This window comes from Octopus sinensis, linkage group LG25 (genome assembly GCF_006345805.1).
Source record: "Octopus sinensis linkage group LG25, ASM634580v1, whole genome shotgun sequence".
Taxonomy (NCBI): domain Eukaryota; kingdom Metazoa; phylum Mollusca; class Cephalopoda; order Octopoda; family Octopodidae; genus Octopus; species Octopus sinensis.
In genome coordinates this window covers 5,539,206-5,560,922 of record NC_043021.1, presented here as the reverse complement: position 1 = coordinate 5,560,922, position 21,717 = coordinate 5,539,206, and the positions used below count along the sequence as shown (strand labels likewise).

At 37.9% G+C, this 21,717-nt stretch overlaps 2 protein-coding genes across 18 annotated transcripts in view; both read right to left on the bottom strand.

Moving 5' to 3' along the window:
- LOC115224206 (paxillin) overlaps window positions 1–21,717 on the bottom strand; it is a 318,064-nt gene that overhangs the window by 57,734 nt on the left and 238,613 nt on the right. For 5 of the 11 annotated variants that reach the window (XR_005003760.1, XM_036513185.1, XM_036513184.1 and 2 more), the window contains one exon: window positions 8,273–8,425. The exons of the other annotated variants lie outside the window; for them this stretch is intronic. Coding sequence is in view for 4 of the 5 variants with exons in the window: in XM_036513185.1 (XP_036369078.1) it covers window positions 8,273–8,425 (153 nt within the window). In the remaining variant the exon portion in view is untranslated. The remainder of the gene's footprint in view (window positions 1–8,272; window positions 8,426–21,717) is intronic. 11 annotated transcript variants of the gene reach the window in all.
- Window positions 1–21,717, bottom strand: part of LOC115224205 — a 46,665-nt gene that overhangs the window by 10,480 nt on the left and 14,468 nt on the right. For 5 of the 7 annotated variants that reach the window (XM_036513177.1, XM_036513179.1, XM_036513180.1 and 2 more), the window contains exon 2: window positions 7–4,333. In XM_036513177.1, the coding sequence (XP_036369070.1) occupies window positions 7–4,122 (4,116 nt within the window). In that variant the 5' untranslated portion in view covers window positions 4,123–4,333. The remainder of the gene's footprint in view (window positions 1–6; window positions 4,334–21,717) is intronic. The other 2 variants (XM_036513182.1, XM_036513183.1) reach the window with 2 other exon arrangements.

Here is a 21,717-nt window from a genome sequence, read left to right as displayed (position 1 = left end):
TATAACCAGTGACTCTTCTGGTTTAACCAGTGATTCTTCTGGCTTAACCAGTGATTCTACTGGCTTAACCAGTGACTCTTCTGGTTTAACCAGTGATTCTTCAGGTATAACCAGTGATTCTTCAGGTATAACCAGTGATTCTTCTGGTATAACCAGTGATTCTTCTGGTTTAAGCACTGACTCTTCTGGCTTCTTTAAATCAGAATTTCCACCCAGAGATAATGTCACAGACACATTAGTTATTTCTTCGATGTTGTCTTCTGATTGGCCTAATTCAATTTGTGCTGAAGAAACCTTGGCATCTTGTATCACTGGCAGGTCTTGTGACATTGGTACAACTTCTATACTACTCGCTTCTTCAGGTGTTACCTCTAAGTTCTCAGTTTGTTCTTTACTGTTCTCGTATGTTAAGGAATCAATGAGGAGATTTTCAGAAGGTAAGGAATGTTCTGTGTTTATTGAAGACAAGACAACAGTTGATGACTTCAAACTGTCTACAGTGACAGGTTGAGGTTCACTGACTTCATTCTGTTGTGGTTCTTTTGTATAAGGAAGGAAGAGAACAGTCTCAGATTTGTGTTTTGTTTCTTGGTCACTTTCTTCAACATTTTCCATTCCTATGACAGGATGATCTAAACTGATAGAAATATTTGATGAAGTCACTTGATCTTCAGCATCTTCCACCAAACCATCTGTTGCTTGTTGATCTTCAGTAATACCTTCACTCTTTAATACAGTATCACTTGCTTTGGTTTCTTCAGAGACTGAACTTTGAAGTACCGTGATGGCTGTAGTTTTTGTAGATGTAATTTCAACTTTGGCCTCACTGATAACAGGCTCACTTTCACTAGGCTCTTCCAGGGATATCTTTTGGTCAACATTCATTTCAGACAAGATTCTGCTGTTATCCATATCAAATCCATCAGAAGTATCTGGTTTCTTTTCTAGTACTAATTTGTCTTCAATGCCACCCAAAATGACATTGTCTTCGTATTCTGACAGAACTGTCTGCTCTTGCACAGCTGTCTCAGAGAAATTAAGAACTACTTCAGACTTTCCCAAGCTTTTGGGTTTCTCTTCTTCCTTTCCACCACCAATTAATTTTTTCAGATTGGATGTAACTAACGGTTTTACTATCATGGCACTGGCTTTAACAATATCCATTGGCAAATCTGGGAGTTCTTCTTTGCTGACAAATTTAGCATCTCCAATTTTCTGTAGCCTTTCTAAAATAATCTCCTTTTCCTCCCCAACATTCATATGATCAGTGTTTGGTGCCTTGGTGGGTTCAATGTTCTGATTAACTGGTGGAGATAACTTCATACTTGGTGGTGCTGGTTTCTCTGTTGCTTCAGAAATTGCAGACTGTAGCTGCTTTGATACATCTGTTACACCAGCTACCAAGAATTTCCTTGCTTCTGGGTCAGCAGATCTATTGGAATCATCAGCTGAAATTTGCTCAATTCTTTTATGAAATTCAGATTTAGTGTCTGTCTTTTGACTGACTGCTTTCACTTTTGGACCTTGGTTGCTATTGGACAATGTTAATACTGTAGAAGATTCATGCTTTGGTTGTTCCTTGCTATCTTCTGGAGAGGGGATCTGTTCATCCACTTTTGGTTTGGATGAAACATCCCTAGAAAGGTGAAGGGAAGAGCAACTGACATCATCTCTTGACTGAGAATGTTGAAGAGGCTGCTGGGAAGACTGGTTTTCAACAATTTGGGGAGTACGTTCACGCCGTCGTGGCCGACCCTGTGATTCTGTCATTAGCTGTGGAAGACTTTGCTCAGAACCATGTCTTGAAGGAGTCTGTCGTGAATTAACCTGAATATACTCAATGTTTTGCCATATACGACGTTGTTCAGGGTTATGCCGTGACCGATGCCTCCGAAAACCCTCATTTCGATCATCAAATTCATTATCACTGACAACAGCACTTCCAACATTGTTCTGCATTTTGGAAATAGGCCGGACACTAAAAGATTGGAGTGAACACGTCTCCAGATCAGGTTTCCTCCTTGACTGGTTTTCATTTGGAGACTGGAATGCTTGCTTTCTGACAGACACCCTCGAGGGCCGCACCATGTCATTATTCATGCCAGGACCCCGAATTCTGCCAAACGAAGGTCTTGTATATTCTTGATCACTTTCGTATTGACGTGATGAGCTGTTAGCCATAAATTTAGATTTTCTTGCTTCGAAACTCTCATAATTTTTTAGATCTTCAGCATCTTCTTCAGCTATTGATTCAGCTGGAGTCCGAACACCTTCAAAGTTCTTATATTTTGATGATGTATCGCTGGCCAGAGTTTCAGGGACACGGAACCCTTGGAAGTTGGCATACAGTGAACTTTCCCCTCCTCTCTGTGAGACTACCTGAGCTTTCCGTATTCTTCTGAGACGCTTAGACCATGCTGTGCTTAATTCACCCAGCAGAACTTGAAAATCACCTGGATTCACTAATGGCCGTCGTTGGGTTTTACTGGCTGTTTGGACTGAATCTGGGTTAGCTTCATGTACCTTTGCCATCTGAGGTTTAGGAGGTGGAGCAGGAGGGGTTGAAGCTTTGCTCTGCCTGGAAATAGGTGGTGACATGGTCTCAGAGGTAGCTTTCATAGAATTTTCAGAGGAACCCAAACCAGATTCCACAGACGGCGTTTTCGGTGTGACTTTTCTTTTCCTCAAAACTGCCTGAAGTTCGGATAAGACGGTCTTGTAACTACTTGGATGTGCAGGTCTCTCCGAATCGGACTCTGTTTCAGACATATCCCCGCTTCGATATCCAGAAGTTCTTCGGAACATTCGGGACCGGGGAGCTGAACCAGGCTTGCGACCAAAAGTTCGATATCTTGATTCCAGAGGATCCAAAGCTGCTGGGCCTATAGACTCTGAATCAGTCAGCTGTGCATATTGATCAGAGACAGCCAGTAAATCAGTGAGAACATTCTCAATTTGGTCTGATGTTTGGAAACGGTTGGATATGATTGACCGGAGCCGACATTCGGACTTGCGCGAACCAACAGAACTCACTGACGTTTCTGATCTTAAGTCATCTGTGTCATTTGCCTGTGTAATAGTCTGAAACCAGTCCAACATTGCTGACTCAAATGATTCAATGTTTCGCAATTCTTCACTCATTTTTGGTTGAGGGACGGGTGCCTTTTTGCCTCCAGCATCAGGTATTTTGTTGCACCAAGTCTGGCATTTCAGATACACTGGGATGGGCTCATCGATTTTGCTTGTTGGTTTTGAAGTCAAGGCAAACCTGCTTGAATCCACTGAGGGGGCAGGCTGTTGGATGCTTCTTGATCCGCTTTCTGATGCAACGGGTGTACCGTGTCCTATAGAGAAATTCAGTTCACTGATCTCGGGTGTCCGACAGTCTTCCAGATCTGACGTATCCAAAAAGCCAGACCTCAAGATGCTACTCGTGTGGCTCCCTTTCGTTGAAGACCTCGCACGGCCAGACTGCCGAAATGGGGAGCTGTTCAAATTATTTGACATTTGACCTGTTTTGACATTCAATGAAGCACTACGAGTTGGTGGGTGGGGCCCTGAGAGGCGGGGGAGATTCGGCGGTGGGGGAAGGTCAAGCGGAGGAGGTAGGGGTGAAGGAGGAGCATGCGTTTGTACAGGTGCGGCTGCTACTCTAAATGATACGGGTTGATCTGAAAGGCTATGGGCTGGTGACTGTTTCCTATTTACACTACTAATGCTACCTGCAGATGAGTTAGGAATGGTTTCAAAAGTGGAAGAAGAGTTCGGATTGTTAGGGTTACCTCTAAGGGCCGGAATTTGTGGTGCTTTCTTGATCGGAGTTGATCTAGCTTTAAGTACAGAATCCAGTTCAGACTGGAAATTGGAATGTCTCACAGTTGTCTTAGTCCCCCTCTTTCTGTCAGTGCAGCAACTCTGATCATTCTCGACCCCGGTTGAGGTCTGTGAAGTGTTATTCAACCGGTGCTCTAAATGCGAAAACTTTCCATTTTCTGAGAAACTGGCCATCCTGCCAGAGGTCAATGTATGTGTCCGAACAAACGGCGCCGAGCTATTGCGGCTGTGTGTTTGATTCTCTCGGCCCTCTCGCTCGGCTAAAGTGGTTTGCGACATAGAATACATGACCGCTGGCTAAACCAACAAAATAGAAGAATTTGGTGCAAAGAAGAATTTTAGATGACAGGGAGGGATTTTTTTTTGTTTTGTTTTGCTTTTTGTTTTGGTGTTTTTTTGGGGGACGTAGATGAAACTGTTATAAGACCAGTCGCAGTTTGGGTCAAACAACCTCAGGCGGATAAGGTCAGAGGTCACCGTTGTTACCTCCCCATCAATTCTGATAATATAAAGAAAAACAAAAAAAAAACAGTCAAAAGATATTGGAACTTTTTTTTGTCAAAATATACATCTTTTATACCTATCACATACACATACACACACATATACAAAATAGAGTGTTGGAGTATTTATAAAAACTGATATATATGCACAAACAAAAACAATGACATTACATATGTGCATACATGCACAAAAGTGCACAAGTTTTACAAATAAACACACATACACTCATGTGTGTGTGAATGTGTGTATACATAGATTCACACACATACACACACACATACATACATACATTAACATGTATAAATTCTGAATACACATATGTGAACTGATATGTACACACTTATTTGGGCATTATACGAACACACACATAACTAAACACACACATACAGAGAGAGAGAGAGAGAGAGACGGGAGAGAGAGAGAGCAAATAGAGAGAGAAGAGAGGAGAGAGATGAGGAGAGAGAGAGAAAGAGAGAGAGAGCGAGAGCGAGAGGGACAGAGAGAGAAGACGAGAGCGAGAGAGGAGAGTAGAGAGAGAGAAGAGAGAGAGAGAGAGAGGAGAGAGGAGAGAGAGCCGAGAGAGACGAGGAGATAGAGAGAAGGCAAGAGGAGAGAGAAAATAGAGAAACAGATGAGAAGAGAGACCAGACAGAAACCTAAGCCACAACATATGCAAACAGTATAATCATGAGTTATACTGACAAACACACACAGCCTACACCAGCACTAAACATCTACACACACACACACACACACACACATATACACACATAGATACCAACAAAAAAAAACTGAACAAATAAATAAAACAATGCCATATTTAAAAAAAAACTTGAGTGAATTTTTCAATATTTTTGTCCACAGGATGACAGAAAATGCATTTTGTGACCATTGTGTCCTTAACCAAAGTATGGTGTGTCCCCTGGAAAAAACTGTCTGTTCTAACCAAAATATGGTGTATCCCCTGCAAAATATTGTCTGTCCTAACGATAGTAAGTTGATACTATCTGTCCTAATTATGGTATGGTGTCTAATTAATACATTCTGCTATGACAATGATTTAGTCCAACCCATGCTAGCATGGAAAGCAGACGTTAAACGATGATGATGATGATTTGGTGTGGCATGAAAAAAAAAAGATGTGTGCTCTTACTAATGATGATGATGATGAAGATGGTACTGGTGGTTGTGGAAGTGGTGGATGCTAGTCACAAGTTTTAGTAGAAGGGTGTAGTTAATTAAGCCCTGTACCCAGTACTTGGACAAGCACTTATATTGACCCATGCTTGGAAGGTTTTTGCCAGAAGATGACCTTTGCCGACCCACACACTACCTGGCTGGACTTTGAACTCAGAAGCTAAAGGAACGTACATGACTGCTATTTCTAATACCAGTGCAGAGCAACAAACTGAAGAAAAGGTGGGGCACAGAACTATGAAAGTAAATCACCCAATGAAACACCACAAGGTATTTTGTGCTGTATGGTACTCTAGGGACATTGACATCTACAAGCCCCCATACACTAACCAATCCATTTTTAACATCTACACCCAAGTACAAGCTAATAAGGGGAGTGATATCATCATCATCGTGTAGCATCCGCTTTCCATGCTAGCATGGGTTGGACGGTTCAACTGGGGTCTGGGAAGCCAGAAGGCTGCACCAGGCTCCAGTCTGATCTGGCAGTGTTTCTACGGCTGGATGCCCTTCCTAACGCCAACCACTCCATGAGTGTAGTGGGTGCTTTTATGTGTCACCGGCACAGGATATGTATAGTTGAAAAAAAAAAAATCGGCCTCAGTGTACCCTGGTAGCTTATTTTATTTTACTGACTCTGATTGTAGTTGTTGTTAGGGTGGAGCGATGAAATTAAGGATTTGAACCCAAACTTAATTACCTTCCTGCAAAGTATACTTAGTAAGTAATTCTCTTGGATATTTCTCTTGCTTAATAATGAGTTAAATTTCGGATAATGTTGAAGAACATCAAAGATGATGATGATGATGTTCATGGTAGTGATGATGATATTGAGGATGATGATATTGAGGATGATGATGATAATGATGATATGATACTCATGTTAATGATGATGATGACTTAATGAAATGATGATGATGATGATGTTCATGGTCATGGTAGTGATGATGATATTGAAGATGATGATGATGATAACAATATGATATAATATTCATGTTAATGATGATGATGAAATGATGACTTGATGAAGTGATGATGATGTTCATGGTCATGATGAAAATGATGATATGATACTCATGTTAATGATTATGATGATGACAGTGATGTACCTCACCAAGATGATGTCAATGACGATAACAGTAATCACTACTGTTTGGGAAAAGACGGATGAGAGGCAAGAAATGAAGAAACTCCACAACATAAAAATCTGAAATAGCCAAAAAGTAAATAAAAATTTAAAAGAGATCAAATGCCTTCCCCACCTCTACCGACTACCAATCTCAAGACAGTGAAATGAAAATGGAAAGTGCTGAGAAAGAGAAGATTTCTGTGCAAACTGCCGCTTATAATTTTTTATTATTATTATTATGGAAATAAACATTCAGATAAAATATGCATGCCTGGCCTCTTCTGTCATATTTTAATCTCACATCTAGCATAAAGATGGCCCCTGACCCCGTGGTGGTAGCCCAACTTAGTTGAAAGGGATCGTAGATTTGAAAGATGCATGGTAACCTCACTAATGCTGGTGCCGACAAAAAAAAGCACCCAGTAGAGGCTGTGAAGTGGTAGGTGTAAGGAAGGGCATCCAGCTGTAGAAAACCATGCCAAAGCAGATATTGGAGCACGATGCAGTCCTCTGGTTTAGAGTCCCTTAAACTATCTTACCCATGCCAGCATTAAATATGGACATTAAATGTTGTTGATGATATATACATACGTGCAGCAATGACATTTATGTGCAGCATCAAGAATATGTTCATCAGTTCAACATGGTAAGACCAGTGATATACAGTGGTTTATTTGAAAACAAGTAATGGTTTGCAACAGGAAGAGCATCTGGCCATGGAATACTTCCACAAGTATTTTCCAGTCCATTGCCAGCTTTAAAACGTATATGAACACATATACATCGCATAGATACATACATTATATATATATATATATAGATAGATAGATAGATATTAAATTAGAGACAAAACCCCTATTAGGCAAATCAAACAGTGAATAATAGTGGTTTTATCTCTAATTTAATATATATATAAAATATATAATATATAATATATAAATCTAATTTTTCCCTGTAAGTTTGGATTTACTCCCTGATATTATTATTATTATTATATATATATATATATATATATATATATAGATAGATAGATAAATAGATACTCAGACATACAGACAAACAGACACATGAATCAGTCACATTATTGATACATTAATCTAAATATAAAGAATTGATGAATATCCGGGGAAATTAAGAGCACAACATGATAAAATCCCATACATTGCTATAATGCAGTAAACATCACTTTTAAACAGAATCACTATGTAATTTATATAATGATATCTGCTGTTGTTGAAACAGCTGTTGAGCAGCAGTTAAATTACCAGCTACTTGTGAAATGTATGTTTTTCGATTTGTAATCCAAATACGTTACTGACACATTACTAAACGCATAAGCACTGAAGAGGAAAAGAAAACCAGAAACAAAAGGAAAGTAAAAGCTAAAGAAATGTAAGAATTTCACAACAGAAAAAGAGAAGTGACAACAGCGAGTGACAACAGGAAGTGACAACAGCCAATGATATGCAACAAAACCCTCATGACATTTATCAAGCAAAATAATAAAAAATTTACTGAAACTAAACGAATAAAATAAATATAGAAATAATTGACAGTAGGACCAGTACAATACCCATCATGCAATATAATTTATTTAAGATGTCTGACCTCTGGAACATGGCCGCTGCATATGTGTCAATAGTTCGAGAACTCAGTGGCACAACCTCCTCTGGGCCGAGAGGAGGATGCGGAGCTCCATCTGACACAATGGGGGAGTGTGGTAACAGTGGAGATGGGCGATGACATGATGTCTTAGAAGAGCTGGATGGAAACAAGAAAATTCTTTGAATGAATATAGAGCATCGCAAAGATTTCAATGACTGACAACAATTCTTAATTTGGGGAAAAGAAAAGAAAAATATTTTTTCCTTTTCCCTTTTTTTTCCTCTTTTTTTTTTGGTTGACTGTTCCATTTGGTTATTTCGAAATGCCAAACTCTGAACAAAGAAATGTAAAATTAAGTGGAATCAAATATATATATAAGAGAAAGAAAATGGAATCCCTGAGATGTTTTATTATTCACTACAATTGTTTTGACCCACTGTGCACCGGTGCTTCGTAGGTAAGATGCTATACTGGTGCATGGTGGGTCAAAATTATTCTAATGAATAATAAAGAATCTCATGAATTCCATTTTCTTTCCCTAATTCTACAGACACAAAGGAATTCCTGAAGTAAATTCATTGAATATACTTCCATCAGGTAGCCAAATGCTGTGAATGGGCTTTCAATGGCAAACTACAAGATGCCTACCAGAATATAAAATTATTAATTATATATATATGAATTATTTACTTCCACAAGAATTTAGAAACTTTGAGAGAAAGTGAAATAATTTGTTTTTAAAGGTCGAACACAAAATAGAAAAAGCTAAAAGAAACAGCAACCACCCTTTTGACCCAGGGCAGCACTACCACCTCCAGGCACTTGATGTAGGCCTCCGTGTTGAGTGGGAAGATGAATGGAGGCATAACATGTTTGCATTGGAGCTTCCAGCATGAATGCCAAACAGTACGGCATGTTTCCAAATTTCTGGCAGAGTGAATTGCGTCATGGTGCTGTTTTTCCTCACAGCTGGTGCCCAACTAACCCTACTATACTGTGTAGTTGACAACATCAAAAACAAACAAAGAGCACACGCAAAATTAGAAGTATAAAATGGTGACAATTTACCCATCACACCCTGTATGTGTGTGTATATATATATAATTTTTTATAATACACTGTAAACATGTATATATAATCTTCAAATGTTCGTGTGTGAATACACATATACACTTTGTTTCACTATTATAGCAATAGATTTTTGTGGGATTGCAGGATAGGCAGGACGTGTGTACTGAAGACATGATGGATGTCTGCCAAAGAAAATGCTTAAGGATGAGGCTGTCATGTTTTAATTAATAACACACTGATATTGGTGGAGGTGGGGGCTCAGATCCATTACCATCACCACCAAGAAACAAATGACCTCAGTGCCACAGAAATTAGGTAAAATAAGTGGCAGTCTGCAGCTGCAAGGAATGGTGATGGTGGAGGATAGAGAGTCTTGGTAGAATTTCAGTATCTATTCAGACACAATTTTAATGCATCACAGGTCAATTCCAGTCAAGAATTCTTTGATTAAAGCTGTACCATTAATGACCATCCTGTTTTGTTTTTAATTTACCCTGCTACATAGTGTGTCTGTGACTACATTATCCAATAGGTCCTTCCATTTTTTAAAGACAAGTGGGTTATAAGTGAAATTTGGCTGCCATTTCTAGCAGATTGAACGAATGCGTTGAAACTCCTGTTTGGAACCATGGTTCCTTTGTCATTGGAAGCTTAGTTTATAAATGCCTCTCATTACAAACAAATCAGTTTCAAACAAAAATCATCTCGGGTGACAAGCAGTGTGCCGAGTAACAAACACACAAACAAACTGGCAACAATATTCAGTGACAAGCTGGGAGAATCAACAGGAAAGTGTCAGTTGCTAGCTAACTTTCACATCCCAGCTTAAATTTACCATACCTAGAATTTCCTATGAGAAAAAATAGTTTTGATTTACAAACATTTCGGGTAATGAACACCCTTTCAAGAATGAATTAAATTTGTAAACCAAGGTTCCATATAAATATACACACACACACACACACACACATATCGTAAGGTTCTGGAAGGGCATAAAGATAGGGTATAGCATAGGCTCGAAACGGCAAAGGCTTGGCCAATTCCTTGCGTGTCAAACTAAAACACCTGCTTGTTATTCCCTCACAAGCCTGTCTCTTGTTTTCTGTACATTTGAACCATATATACATATATATATATACACACACACACACACTCACACACTTGTACATGTACAATATATATAAATTATATACATACATGTGCAGTTATTGTATAAATACACACACAATTATGCACCTTAATTACATGTGTGTGTAATTAAATACACACACATGTACACACTTACACACGCAATCATACACCATGATGTAATAACATAAACCCACATGGTGCAATTAAGTAATCACATACACAATTATCTCAACCTATAATTATACACATACAGTTATAAACATACATATATGCAAACATCTGCATATATATATATATATATATATATATATATATATATATATATATATATATTAGAAGAAATGAGGTAATCAGAAGATTGGATGGTTTATATTTACAGATATTTATTTATATATTACATTTTTTATATATACATCATATCACTTAGATCATTAGCGCTTTCTTCCATTCTAGTGGGGTTTTCAAATCAAACTGAGTTCCTTGTGGGGAACATTGAAAGGGTGTTCATAAATTATCTTTACTATGTCCACAAATTATTGTGCAACTAATGGAGCCCGTGTAGAAGTGTTCGGATATTTCTAATAAAACTTGATTTGTTTTCCAATAAATTCTACTCAATTATATATATATATATAATATATATATATATATATATATATATATATATATATATATATATATATACACAGAACTAAGTGCAGAAATATACATAGAAATCTGTATATACTGGGATACACTCATGAAATTGTGTATGTATGCATGCATATATATATATATATATATATATATATATATATATATATATATATAATTGAGGGAATATTATTCCTGACTTACAGGGAAAAATTCAATTTAGAAATACTAAATCAAATTTCACAAAATATAATATATATATACACACATACAAACACATACACGCGTGCATGTGTACGAACATTTAGTACATTTGCATGTACACACACATAAGTATGCATGTGTGTGTATACATGTATAAAGATAACCAAATACTTAATTACACACACACACTATCTCACATAAATACATATATATATATTAAACATAATTAAAAGTATATAAATACACACACACACATTTGTACACCTTTCTCACACAAAGCACATACTACTTTCTAAGCACATCCCACACTGACTTTCTCTCTCTCTCCCTCACACACACACACACACACTTGTTATCATAATAAACGTCTCACTTTATCAGTTGCACATCTTAGAACACTTATGAAATTCCAAGAGTGGAATACCAACTAACCAACCAGTGTGGGGATAAATAATGTTTTCTTGGAATTTTGCCAGAAATATAACCAGAAATTCTTTTGGAGCAATATACAAACATACACTTATATATACACGTACATCTTTACACATACATGCGTAGGTGTATAAATACATGCACATGTGTGAGTATATGGATGTTTGTGTGTATGCGTATATATATATATATATATATATATATATACACATACATATAAGTATAAATATATACATATGTGTGTGTATCTTTGGCACACACACACACATTACAAAGTGTAAATATTATCTGATATAGAACTCAGTATATTGGCTAGAGTGGATAGACATGATTATTATATCAAGATATGACAGAATCTATTCTTGAGTTTTGCCCTCGGCTGTTCAGAGTTGTCTTGAACAGCCATGGGTGAAATAATGAGTAAACTGTCAGATCTTGATATAATAATAACCCCAACCCATACATTATGAAGTAGTTGATGCTAGGAAGGGTATCTAGCTGTAGAAACCATGCCAAAGCAGACATCGGAGCTTGCCCTCAGGCAAGTCTGTTCATATTGAACTGATCAACCCAGGTCAGCGTGGAAAAAAGGAACATTGAAAGGGTGTTCATAAATTATCTTTACTATGTCCACAAATTATTGTGTCAATGTGTTGCGTGCAACTAATGGAGCCCGTGTGGAAGTGCTCGGATATTTCTGATAAAACTTGATTTGTTTTCCAATAAATTCTACTCAACTAAACTGGTTCCAATTTTTTTTTTTTTTCAAATTGTAAAGATGATTTATGGACAATGTGTGTGTGTGTGTGGAGTCAGTCTCTCATTAAACTTAGTTTCACCTGTGGGTGGACAAAGTCTTAGGCTAGATACAAGTTGTAGCTTGCCTGAAGACACTGTGGACTCACAAGTGAAACTCAGAATAGCAAGGGACTGAGTTGGTCAAAATAATATTAATTTCTACTATGGTATTGAATATTCTTTCTTCTGACAGTCAATACTAAACACACACACATTATATATATATATATATATATATATATATATATATATATATATATAATTTACATGTTGAAGTGTATCTAATGGTTTTTGTGTGTGTTTTAAATGGTTTATAAACACCTTCCACGCTGCAATTGTTTTTGCTTCAGCACATGATCTCAAATCAGGTCATTTGCTATGCAAGTACATCTCCATAATAAATAAATAAATAAATATATATATATATAGTAACAGAACAGAAAAGAGGAATTTCAATTATCCCCATGTGGTGAGTTGTATATAAGAAATTAAATATATATATATAAAACAAAAACTTGGAAGGAAAGAAAACCTATATTTCATAAGAGACAAAAGAAAACTCAAAGCAAGAAGAAAAAAGAAAAACAAAAATAGCAACAACGAAACTTCTATCTGAAATTTGAACCTATGAACTACGACCCCGGCAGTCCAATACCATATCAACTCAGCCAACTTGTCTCTACTTCCTAGATTAGTACAGCAGTCTTATTACTGATAACATTCCCAGATTATCTGTCTAATTAATTAATAATCCCACCAGCTTGAAGTGAAGCATGTGGAATGTCTATGTATGTGTGAGTATACAAAGAAACCCTAGATCCTGGTACCAGATTTGAACTTGTGATTTACGAGCAAGTAGACTGCTGCTCTATCTAATTGGCCAAAGTACTGTAAGAGATTTATGGTGAAATTTTGTTTGTGGTATTTAATGGGCCTGCATTACCTTCCCACTTTAGCCAGAATGGAAAACTGGATGCGAAGATGTTGGTATCTAATGATGAATAGGTTATCTGTGATGATGATGATGATGATGATAGTGGTGGTGGTGATGACGATCATGGTAATGATGTTGATGATGATGATTATGCATACGATGACAGTGATGAAGATAATTGTGATTATGGTATTAGATGATGATTGTGATGATGGTAATGATGATGATGATGTTGAGGGTGATCATGATGATATGTTTCTTTACTACCCACAAGGGGCTAAACACAGAGGGAACAAACAAGGAACAGACAAACGGATTAAGTCGATTACATCGACCCCAGTGCGTAACTGGTACTTAATTTATCGACCCCGAAAGGATGAAAGGCAAAGTCGGCCTCAGCGGAATTTGAACTCAGAACGTAACGGCAGACGAAATACAGCTACGCATTTCGCCCGGCGTGCTAACGATTCTGCCAGCTCGATGATGATGATAATAGTGATGCTGGATGTGACATGGCATTCCCTGTCATTCATTGCTGACGCACATTGTCATCACCATAAATAACCTCTTCGTCATTAGATGCCAAAATTTTAACATCCAGTTTTTTTCAGCAAAAATGGAGGGTGGAGGGCCATTAGAACAATTGAGGAGATGATGACAGAGCTGAAGATAATTGTGATTATAGAATTAGATGATGACAAGGGAAATAATAGTAATGATAATAGATACAATGATGATGATGACAACAACAATGAAGATGATAATGATGATGATGATGACAGTGATGTTGGTCTTAATTATGTTTTACTTTAGGAGAAAAATTCTGGCTTAAGGCAAAAGTCACTCATTGCATTTACTGTCAATATTTGCAAACAAAAATATCTTTTCTTAACAGAAAAAATAAACAGGATTACTTTTAATTTACACGTGTATGCGAAGTGTGTAGGTGTATATTTACATATACATAAATTACATCCATACATACATATACACAGATATATATACATGTTGACAAACAAACAAAAACTGTAGACCACAACACACTGGTATCTTATCTACACAATTATACACTCACCTTTGAATATTAATTGAAGGATCAATGTATAAAGTATGTGCATATATGTGCATTCATTAACAGTCTTGTCTATACTTGTGTGTGTGTGTGTGTGTGTGTGTTTGCATCTCCATCTAACAATAAAAAAAAAATAATAATAATTAAAATAAGAGGTGCCCCTGATCAATTTTGCCAGAGCAAATCTTTGACATAGAAATGGCCAATTCATTGCTTAGATGTAAACTAAAATTCTTGCTGCTAAGATGAGGAGACACACCCACATATGTAACTACATGTCCAGCAATTTAGTTGTGGCCATTCCAACTCCGTTTAATAGCTTCTGACCGGCCAATTCTGCTTGGCACAGAAAATAGCGAATCAAGTGTTGAAGAGCGAATTTAAAATTCTTAACCATCCAGAATGTTCAGAATGTCTTTCTCAGATTGATTGGGGGCTGGGGCGAAAAATGGTTTGGCACAGAACTAACAGAACCAATTATTAAATGCCCAGACATAAAAATCATTGATTCTCCTTCGTACCACACCATAAACATCTACAGAAATATGAAAAATATCTGGACTGTTTGTTGGTGGTGATGGAGATGTAGGCAAAGATAGATTCAGCCACCGGAAAACCGTAGTTGTTGTTGTTATTTAACACCGGGTAAACCCTGATAGAGTGGTCCCATGATTAACCCTTTAGTGTTCGCATTATTCTGCCAAAATTAATGATTTTCATCCTCATTGTTTTGAACTAATCAGGCATTATCTTGTAGCTATGAGATTTTGATGAGGTAGATGTTAATTTCTAGAACGATATTGTAGGGTTGGTGTGAGAGACCAGATCTGGTCAGTTTGAACATAAAACAGGCAGAATACTTTTGACCGGATATGGCCGGTTTAAATGCTAAAGGGTTAAGGGCATTCCAGTTATAACCATCCTGTCTATTCTTGTCTGGTTTTTTTTTCAGTAAATCTAAGCTTACACGCGTTTTCTTCCTTGTGTGGGGAATTGTCCTGCACAAAGGTACTTAAACATATGTGTGCCACATTCAAATACTTAAAGCATATTGTTTCATTTACATAATAAAACATGGCTCCCATTATACATGTAAAACATGAGGTCCCATTTATATATGCAAACATGTGATCCCATTCATGTATTTAACATGTTGTTCTATTAACATATTAAAATGTGGTTTTATTCAAATTAAAACATGTGGCTCTGTTTATGTACTAAATTATGTAATTCTATTTATATATTTAAAGCACATAGTCCTATTTATATGTAAACATGTAATCTCGTTATGTAGCAAACATGTGGCCGTATTTAATATATTAAAACAGGTATTATTCATATTAAAACATGAGACCTTACATTAATAGTAAAATATATAGTTCCATCTTTATATTTAAAACGTGGTCTCATACATGTAATTTCCTTTATGTACTAAACATGTGGCCCTATTTACATCCTAAAACATGGTCCCATTTATATATTAAGACATGTGGTCTCAGTCATGTATTGATTATGTGCTCTTCTTTATTATCTGTTCTGATACACATGTGTCTAAAAACATGGAACTATCATTTATCAATAAAGATATAATCAAACATGTGATCCTATTTGTTGCACATGTGTTGGCCTGACACACAAATGGACCCAAAATGTGATCCTAATCATATGTTTAACCCTTTAGCATTCAGATTACTCTGTCAAACGTAATGCTTATTTATTCATTTTGTTTTGAATTAATCATGGATTATGTTGTAGTTTCAAGATTTTGATGATGTGATTATTTATTTCTAGAATGGCATTGTAGAGTACGAGTAAGAGGCCAGATCTGGTTAGTTTGAAAATAAAACAGGCAGAATATTTTGGCTAGATATGATCAGTTTAAACGCCAAAGAGCTAAATGTGTAGACCAAAACATGTGGCACTATAGATATATAAGTAAGGCAGAGTTGATAAAAGGAAGTTTAGCTGCTACACTTAGCAAGTTAAATGACTACAGAAGTTATAGAAGTCTTCTCATAACTAGTGTGTGTGTGTGTGTGTGTGTGTGTGTGTGGTGTGTGTGTGGTTCACTGAATGCGGACTGTGGTACTTACATCTAAATACATATGCGAATCTGTGTGCATACATCTCCACATGTCACATGTAAAAATATGTGCATATGCAAATGTATGTGCACATGGTTATATACATGCATTGTGCATGTGTGTACATGGAAATTTTTACACATATGCTTGCTTACTTTAAGTCTGCCACGAGCCCTTGGATTCATAAGACCAGAGTTCAAACTGGTTTCCAAGGTGTATAAGTGACAGAGATCTCTAATAGGGGCCCATGGATGAGATAGCTGAACACTCTAGTCTAACAACCCATCCTGGAACAATGGACGAAGAAGACGGATGGATGGATAAACTGGAGCTACAGGAAATGAAGTGCTTTACTTAAGAACATAATGGGAATTGAAACCCTCACCTTACAATTGTGAATGCAACACTCCTAACCACTATGCCACATGCCTTTACATACGAATGTACAAATATATTCACAAATGTGTATGTATGCCTATATAGGGGGTGCATATATCTCTTATATCTCTAGTACATATTTCTTTACTACCCACAAGGGGCTAAACACAGAGGGGACAAACAAGGACAGACAAATGGATTAAGTCGATTACATCGACCCCAGTGCGTAACTGGTACTTTATTTATCGACACTGAAAGGATGAAAGGCAAAGTCGACCTCGGCGGAATTTGAACTCAGAACATAGCGACAGACGAATTACCACTAAGCATTTCGCCCGGCACGCTAACGTTTCTGCCAGCTTGCCGCCTTTGTATCTCTAGTATATGTGTGCATCTCTATACCGGTTTTATGCACTTACCTGCCAGCCTGCATTTACATGCAAGTGAGTGCACATAATTTTTTTTACATATGATTGCAAGAATGTATGTCCATATGCCTTTCAATCCCTTCGGGGTCAATAAATTAAGTACCAGTTACGCACTGGGGGTCGATGTAATCGACTTAACCCCTTTGTCTGTCCACTCTATGTTTAGCCCCTTGTGGGCAATAAAGAAATAAGAAAGAGTGTATAAACGATGTGTTTATGTGTGTGTACGAGAGGGAGTGTGCGATTGTGTAGATAAGTATCCAGGCTGTCGATGGCCATGGGCTTGAACTCAGCTCGGTGATATACAACTACAATGTAAAACAACACAAAACAATACAAGAAACAGTAAGATTTAAGACAAATTCGTAAACAATGGAAAGTAAAATATTGGGGATGGACGGGTTGGTCAAGGTCTGTGTAAATGGGGAAGAAAAGGGGACATGGCTAATCGGTTTATAAATATAATTGTATTGCGATGAGTTTGGGGGAGGAGAAATCGGTTTATATTAAGGGGGATGGTAAGGTGGTGGTGGTGTGGGGGGGGGGGGTAACGAGACAGAGAGAGATAGACAGGACTATAAGGGACACCATCAACAAGACTGGACGAATCAGACAGACAGGGGACACACACACACACACACACACAGCCTGACGGAAGACAGACTAGATTAGACAGAGACAAACAAACAGAACAGAATATATCATACAGAAACACACAGACAGACAGACAAATAGGGACACACAGACAAGGAGACAGAAGAAAACGGAAAGAAAGAAACAGACAGAGGACACAACAGATCGGACAAATAGAGATGCACAGAGAGAGACACAAACAAAGAGTTCAAATCAGAGAGATAGGGTGGTTGGAACAGAGATACTGTAACTGTTGGCGTGTTTTTATAAAGTTTTTATAAAATGAATTATTTAAGGCTTTAGAAAAGTCAAACTAATATCTTCCATCTTTTACTTGTTGCAGTCATCGGATTGGGACCATGCTGGGGCACTGCACTGAAGGTTTTAGTTGAACAAATTAATTCCAGTACTTACTTTTTTATCGAAGTCTGCTACATACTGTATCGTTCTTTTCTACTGAACCACTAAGTTACAAGGACATAAACAAACCAACACCAGTCATTATGTGGTGGTGATGGTGGTGGGACAATAGACACGCACACACAAGCTTCTTTCAGTTTCCGTTTAGTAGAAAACACTTATACACTTATCCAAGGTGCTGTGCAGTGGGACTGAACCCAAAACCATGTGGTGAGAAAGCGAGCTTCTTAACTATACAACCACACCTTAAGAACCTTTTTAAAAAATGTATCTAAATTTGTTTTAACACAACTATGACTAATGAAATGAAATAAGCAATGGTTTTGTACTGATTTTTTGGTGAATTTTTAACTTTAAAACATAAACTATAGGTTGGTTATACATAGAAATCCAGATGGAAGGCTTAATGATGATTGCTTCTGATAGGACCCTAAGGAGGGGTACATGAAGGCTCTACCCCGGGTGGAGTAGACAGATGATTGGTTAAAACAGGCATTTTTAGAGGGGGTTTTTTTGTGTTTTTTTTTCTTTTGCAAAATATACCAGTAATCATTTACTTGATCTCACGGGTCCCAGAAAAGCGTGTCTGGGTGTATGTAAGAGAGAAATGGCGTATCGGAGGAAGAAAGGGTAATGGCTGAGTGAGGGGGTGGTTTAGAAAGAAAGAGTTAAGTGCAGACAGAATTACAAGGAAGAGAGAAAAGGTGAGGAAGAAAGAGAAAGACAGAGAGTGAGAGAGAGAATTAAAGAGAGTAAGAGGTAATATCTCTTCTGCTTTCCTTCCCATTTCCAAAACATAAATTCCTGGAAGTAGCCAGTGACAGATTGTAGATAAATCGTTGAAGTGAGACAGATAAACAACAGCCAAACCTCCCTCAAATTATATTCTACTCTCTTAGAAATAAGAATTGGAGGACATATTATATAATGGGTTAGTAAACAACATCCTTTAAACTGATGGAATATTCTTCACAGCTGGAATATCTATGATCAGAGATCTTCTGGATAAGAGCTTACAAACACAAAGTTATGTCTTTTCTTAATATTAACTTCTATTAAAATATCAAACACACACACACACACACAGGCACAGGAGTGGCTGTGTGGTAAGTAACTTGCTAACCAACCACATGGTTCCGGGTTCAGCCCCACTGCGTGGCATCTTGGGCAAGTGTCTTCTGCTATAGCCCCAGGCCGACCAATGCCTTGTGAGTGGATTTGGTAGACGGAAACTGAAAGAAGCTTGTCGTATATATGTATATATATATATATATATGTGTGTGCGTACGTTTGTCCCCCTAGCATTGCTTGACAACCGATGCTAGTGTGTTTACGTCCCCGTCACTTAGCGGTTCGGCAAAAGAGACCGATAGAATAAGTACTGGGCTTACAAATAATAAGTCCCGGTGTCGATTTGCTCGAGTAAAGGCGGTGCTCCAGCATGGCCGCAGTCAAATGACTGAAACAAGTAAAAGAGTAAAAGAGAGAGAGTACACACACACACACAGTGTCCATAAAGTCATGGTGGGATTTCAAACCTATCCAGTGTAACTTGCAACACTACACATTTCATATACATGTTAAATGAGAGACCAACTAATAAGGCTTATGTTGCACTTTAGTGCAGTTTGATGTGGCTTCCATTTGTTGCCCTACACACATCTAATTGACACTGCAGTGAGATGAGAAAAGAAACCTTTATAGACACACAAAATGTTCATGTCATCATCATCATCATTATTTAACATCTGCTTTCCATGCTGGCATGGGCTGGACGGTTTGACAGGAGCTGGCCTGCTGACCAGACACTAACTGTCTGTTGTGGCATGGTTTCTACAGCTGGATGCTCTTCCTAATGCCAACCGTTTTACAGACTGAACTGGGTGCTTTTTACATGCCACTGGCACAGGTGCATTTATGTAGCATCATCATCGTCGTTTAACATCCTCTTTCCATGCTAGCATGGGTTGGACGATTTGACTGAGGGCTGGCGAACCAGATGGCTGCACCAGACTCCAATCTTGATCTGGTAGAGTTTCTACAGCTGGATGCCCTTCCTAACGCCAACCACTCCAAGAGTGTAGTGGGTGCTTTTACGTGCCACCGGCATGGGTGCCAGTCCAGCGATACTGGCAATGATCTCACTTGAATCTTTATACACGTGCCACCGGCACAGGTGCCAGTAAGGCGATGCTGGTAACAATCACGCTCGAATGGGGCCTTTTAAGTGCCACTGGCATATATATATTGTTAATACTTTACACAGTCAAGTGAGTAGCTATTGTGTGTTAAATGAAACTAGAGGTAAACATAATACATAATATGTTAACACTGCTAATGAGTTACTCACAGGCACGGTGGTGTGGTAAGAAGTTCACTTCCAAACTATATGGTTCTGGGTTCAGTTCCACTGCATGGCACCTTGGGCAAGTGTTGTCTACTATAGCCCTGGACCAACCAAAGCCTTGTGAGAGGGTTTGGTAGATGGAAACTGAAAGAAGGTTCCTGAATATATATATGTATATATCTATGTGTGTAACTTTACATTTGTCCCCCATTATTGCTTGACAACCAGAGTTTGTTTGTATATGTTCCCATGACTTAGCAGTTCAGCAAAATGAAGTCAAACCAAATAGTGATATTTTGAAAACGTTTAAATTATATTTATAAAATGATCATCATCATCATCATCATCATCATTTAGCGTCCGTTTTCCATGCTAGCATGGGTTGGACGGTTCAACTGGGGTCTGGGGAGCCCGAAGGCTGCATCAGGCCAGTCAGATCTGGCAGTGTTTCTACAGCTGGATGCCCTTCCTAACGCCAACCACTCCGAGAGTGTAGTGGGTGATTTTATACAATTTTAAAATATCGCTATTTGGCTTGACTTCATTATTACAACTTTATATATATATATATATATATATATATATGTGTGTGTGTGTGTGTGTGTGTGAGGGGAGGGGGGCACATGGCCTAGTGGTTAGGGTGTTGAACTGATGATCAAGCGATCGTGATTTCAATTCCTAGACTGAGTAATACCTTGTGTTCATAGGCAAAACACTTCATGTCACGTTGCTCTGTGATCACTTCGGCACCCGACACGTGGTACACCATGCACCTGTTCAGGTAATATCAATTTGATAGAGGGAGTGGACTAATGTGCAGCACATACATTTCATCACCATAAACAATCATTTGTGCAAGTCATTTGGCAAAAGAGCCGAATAC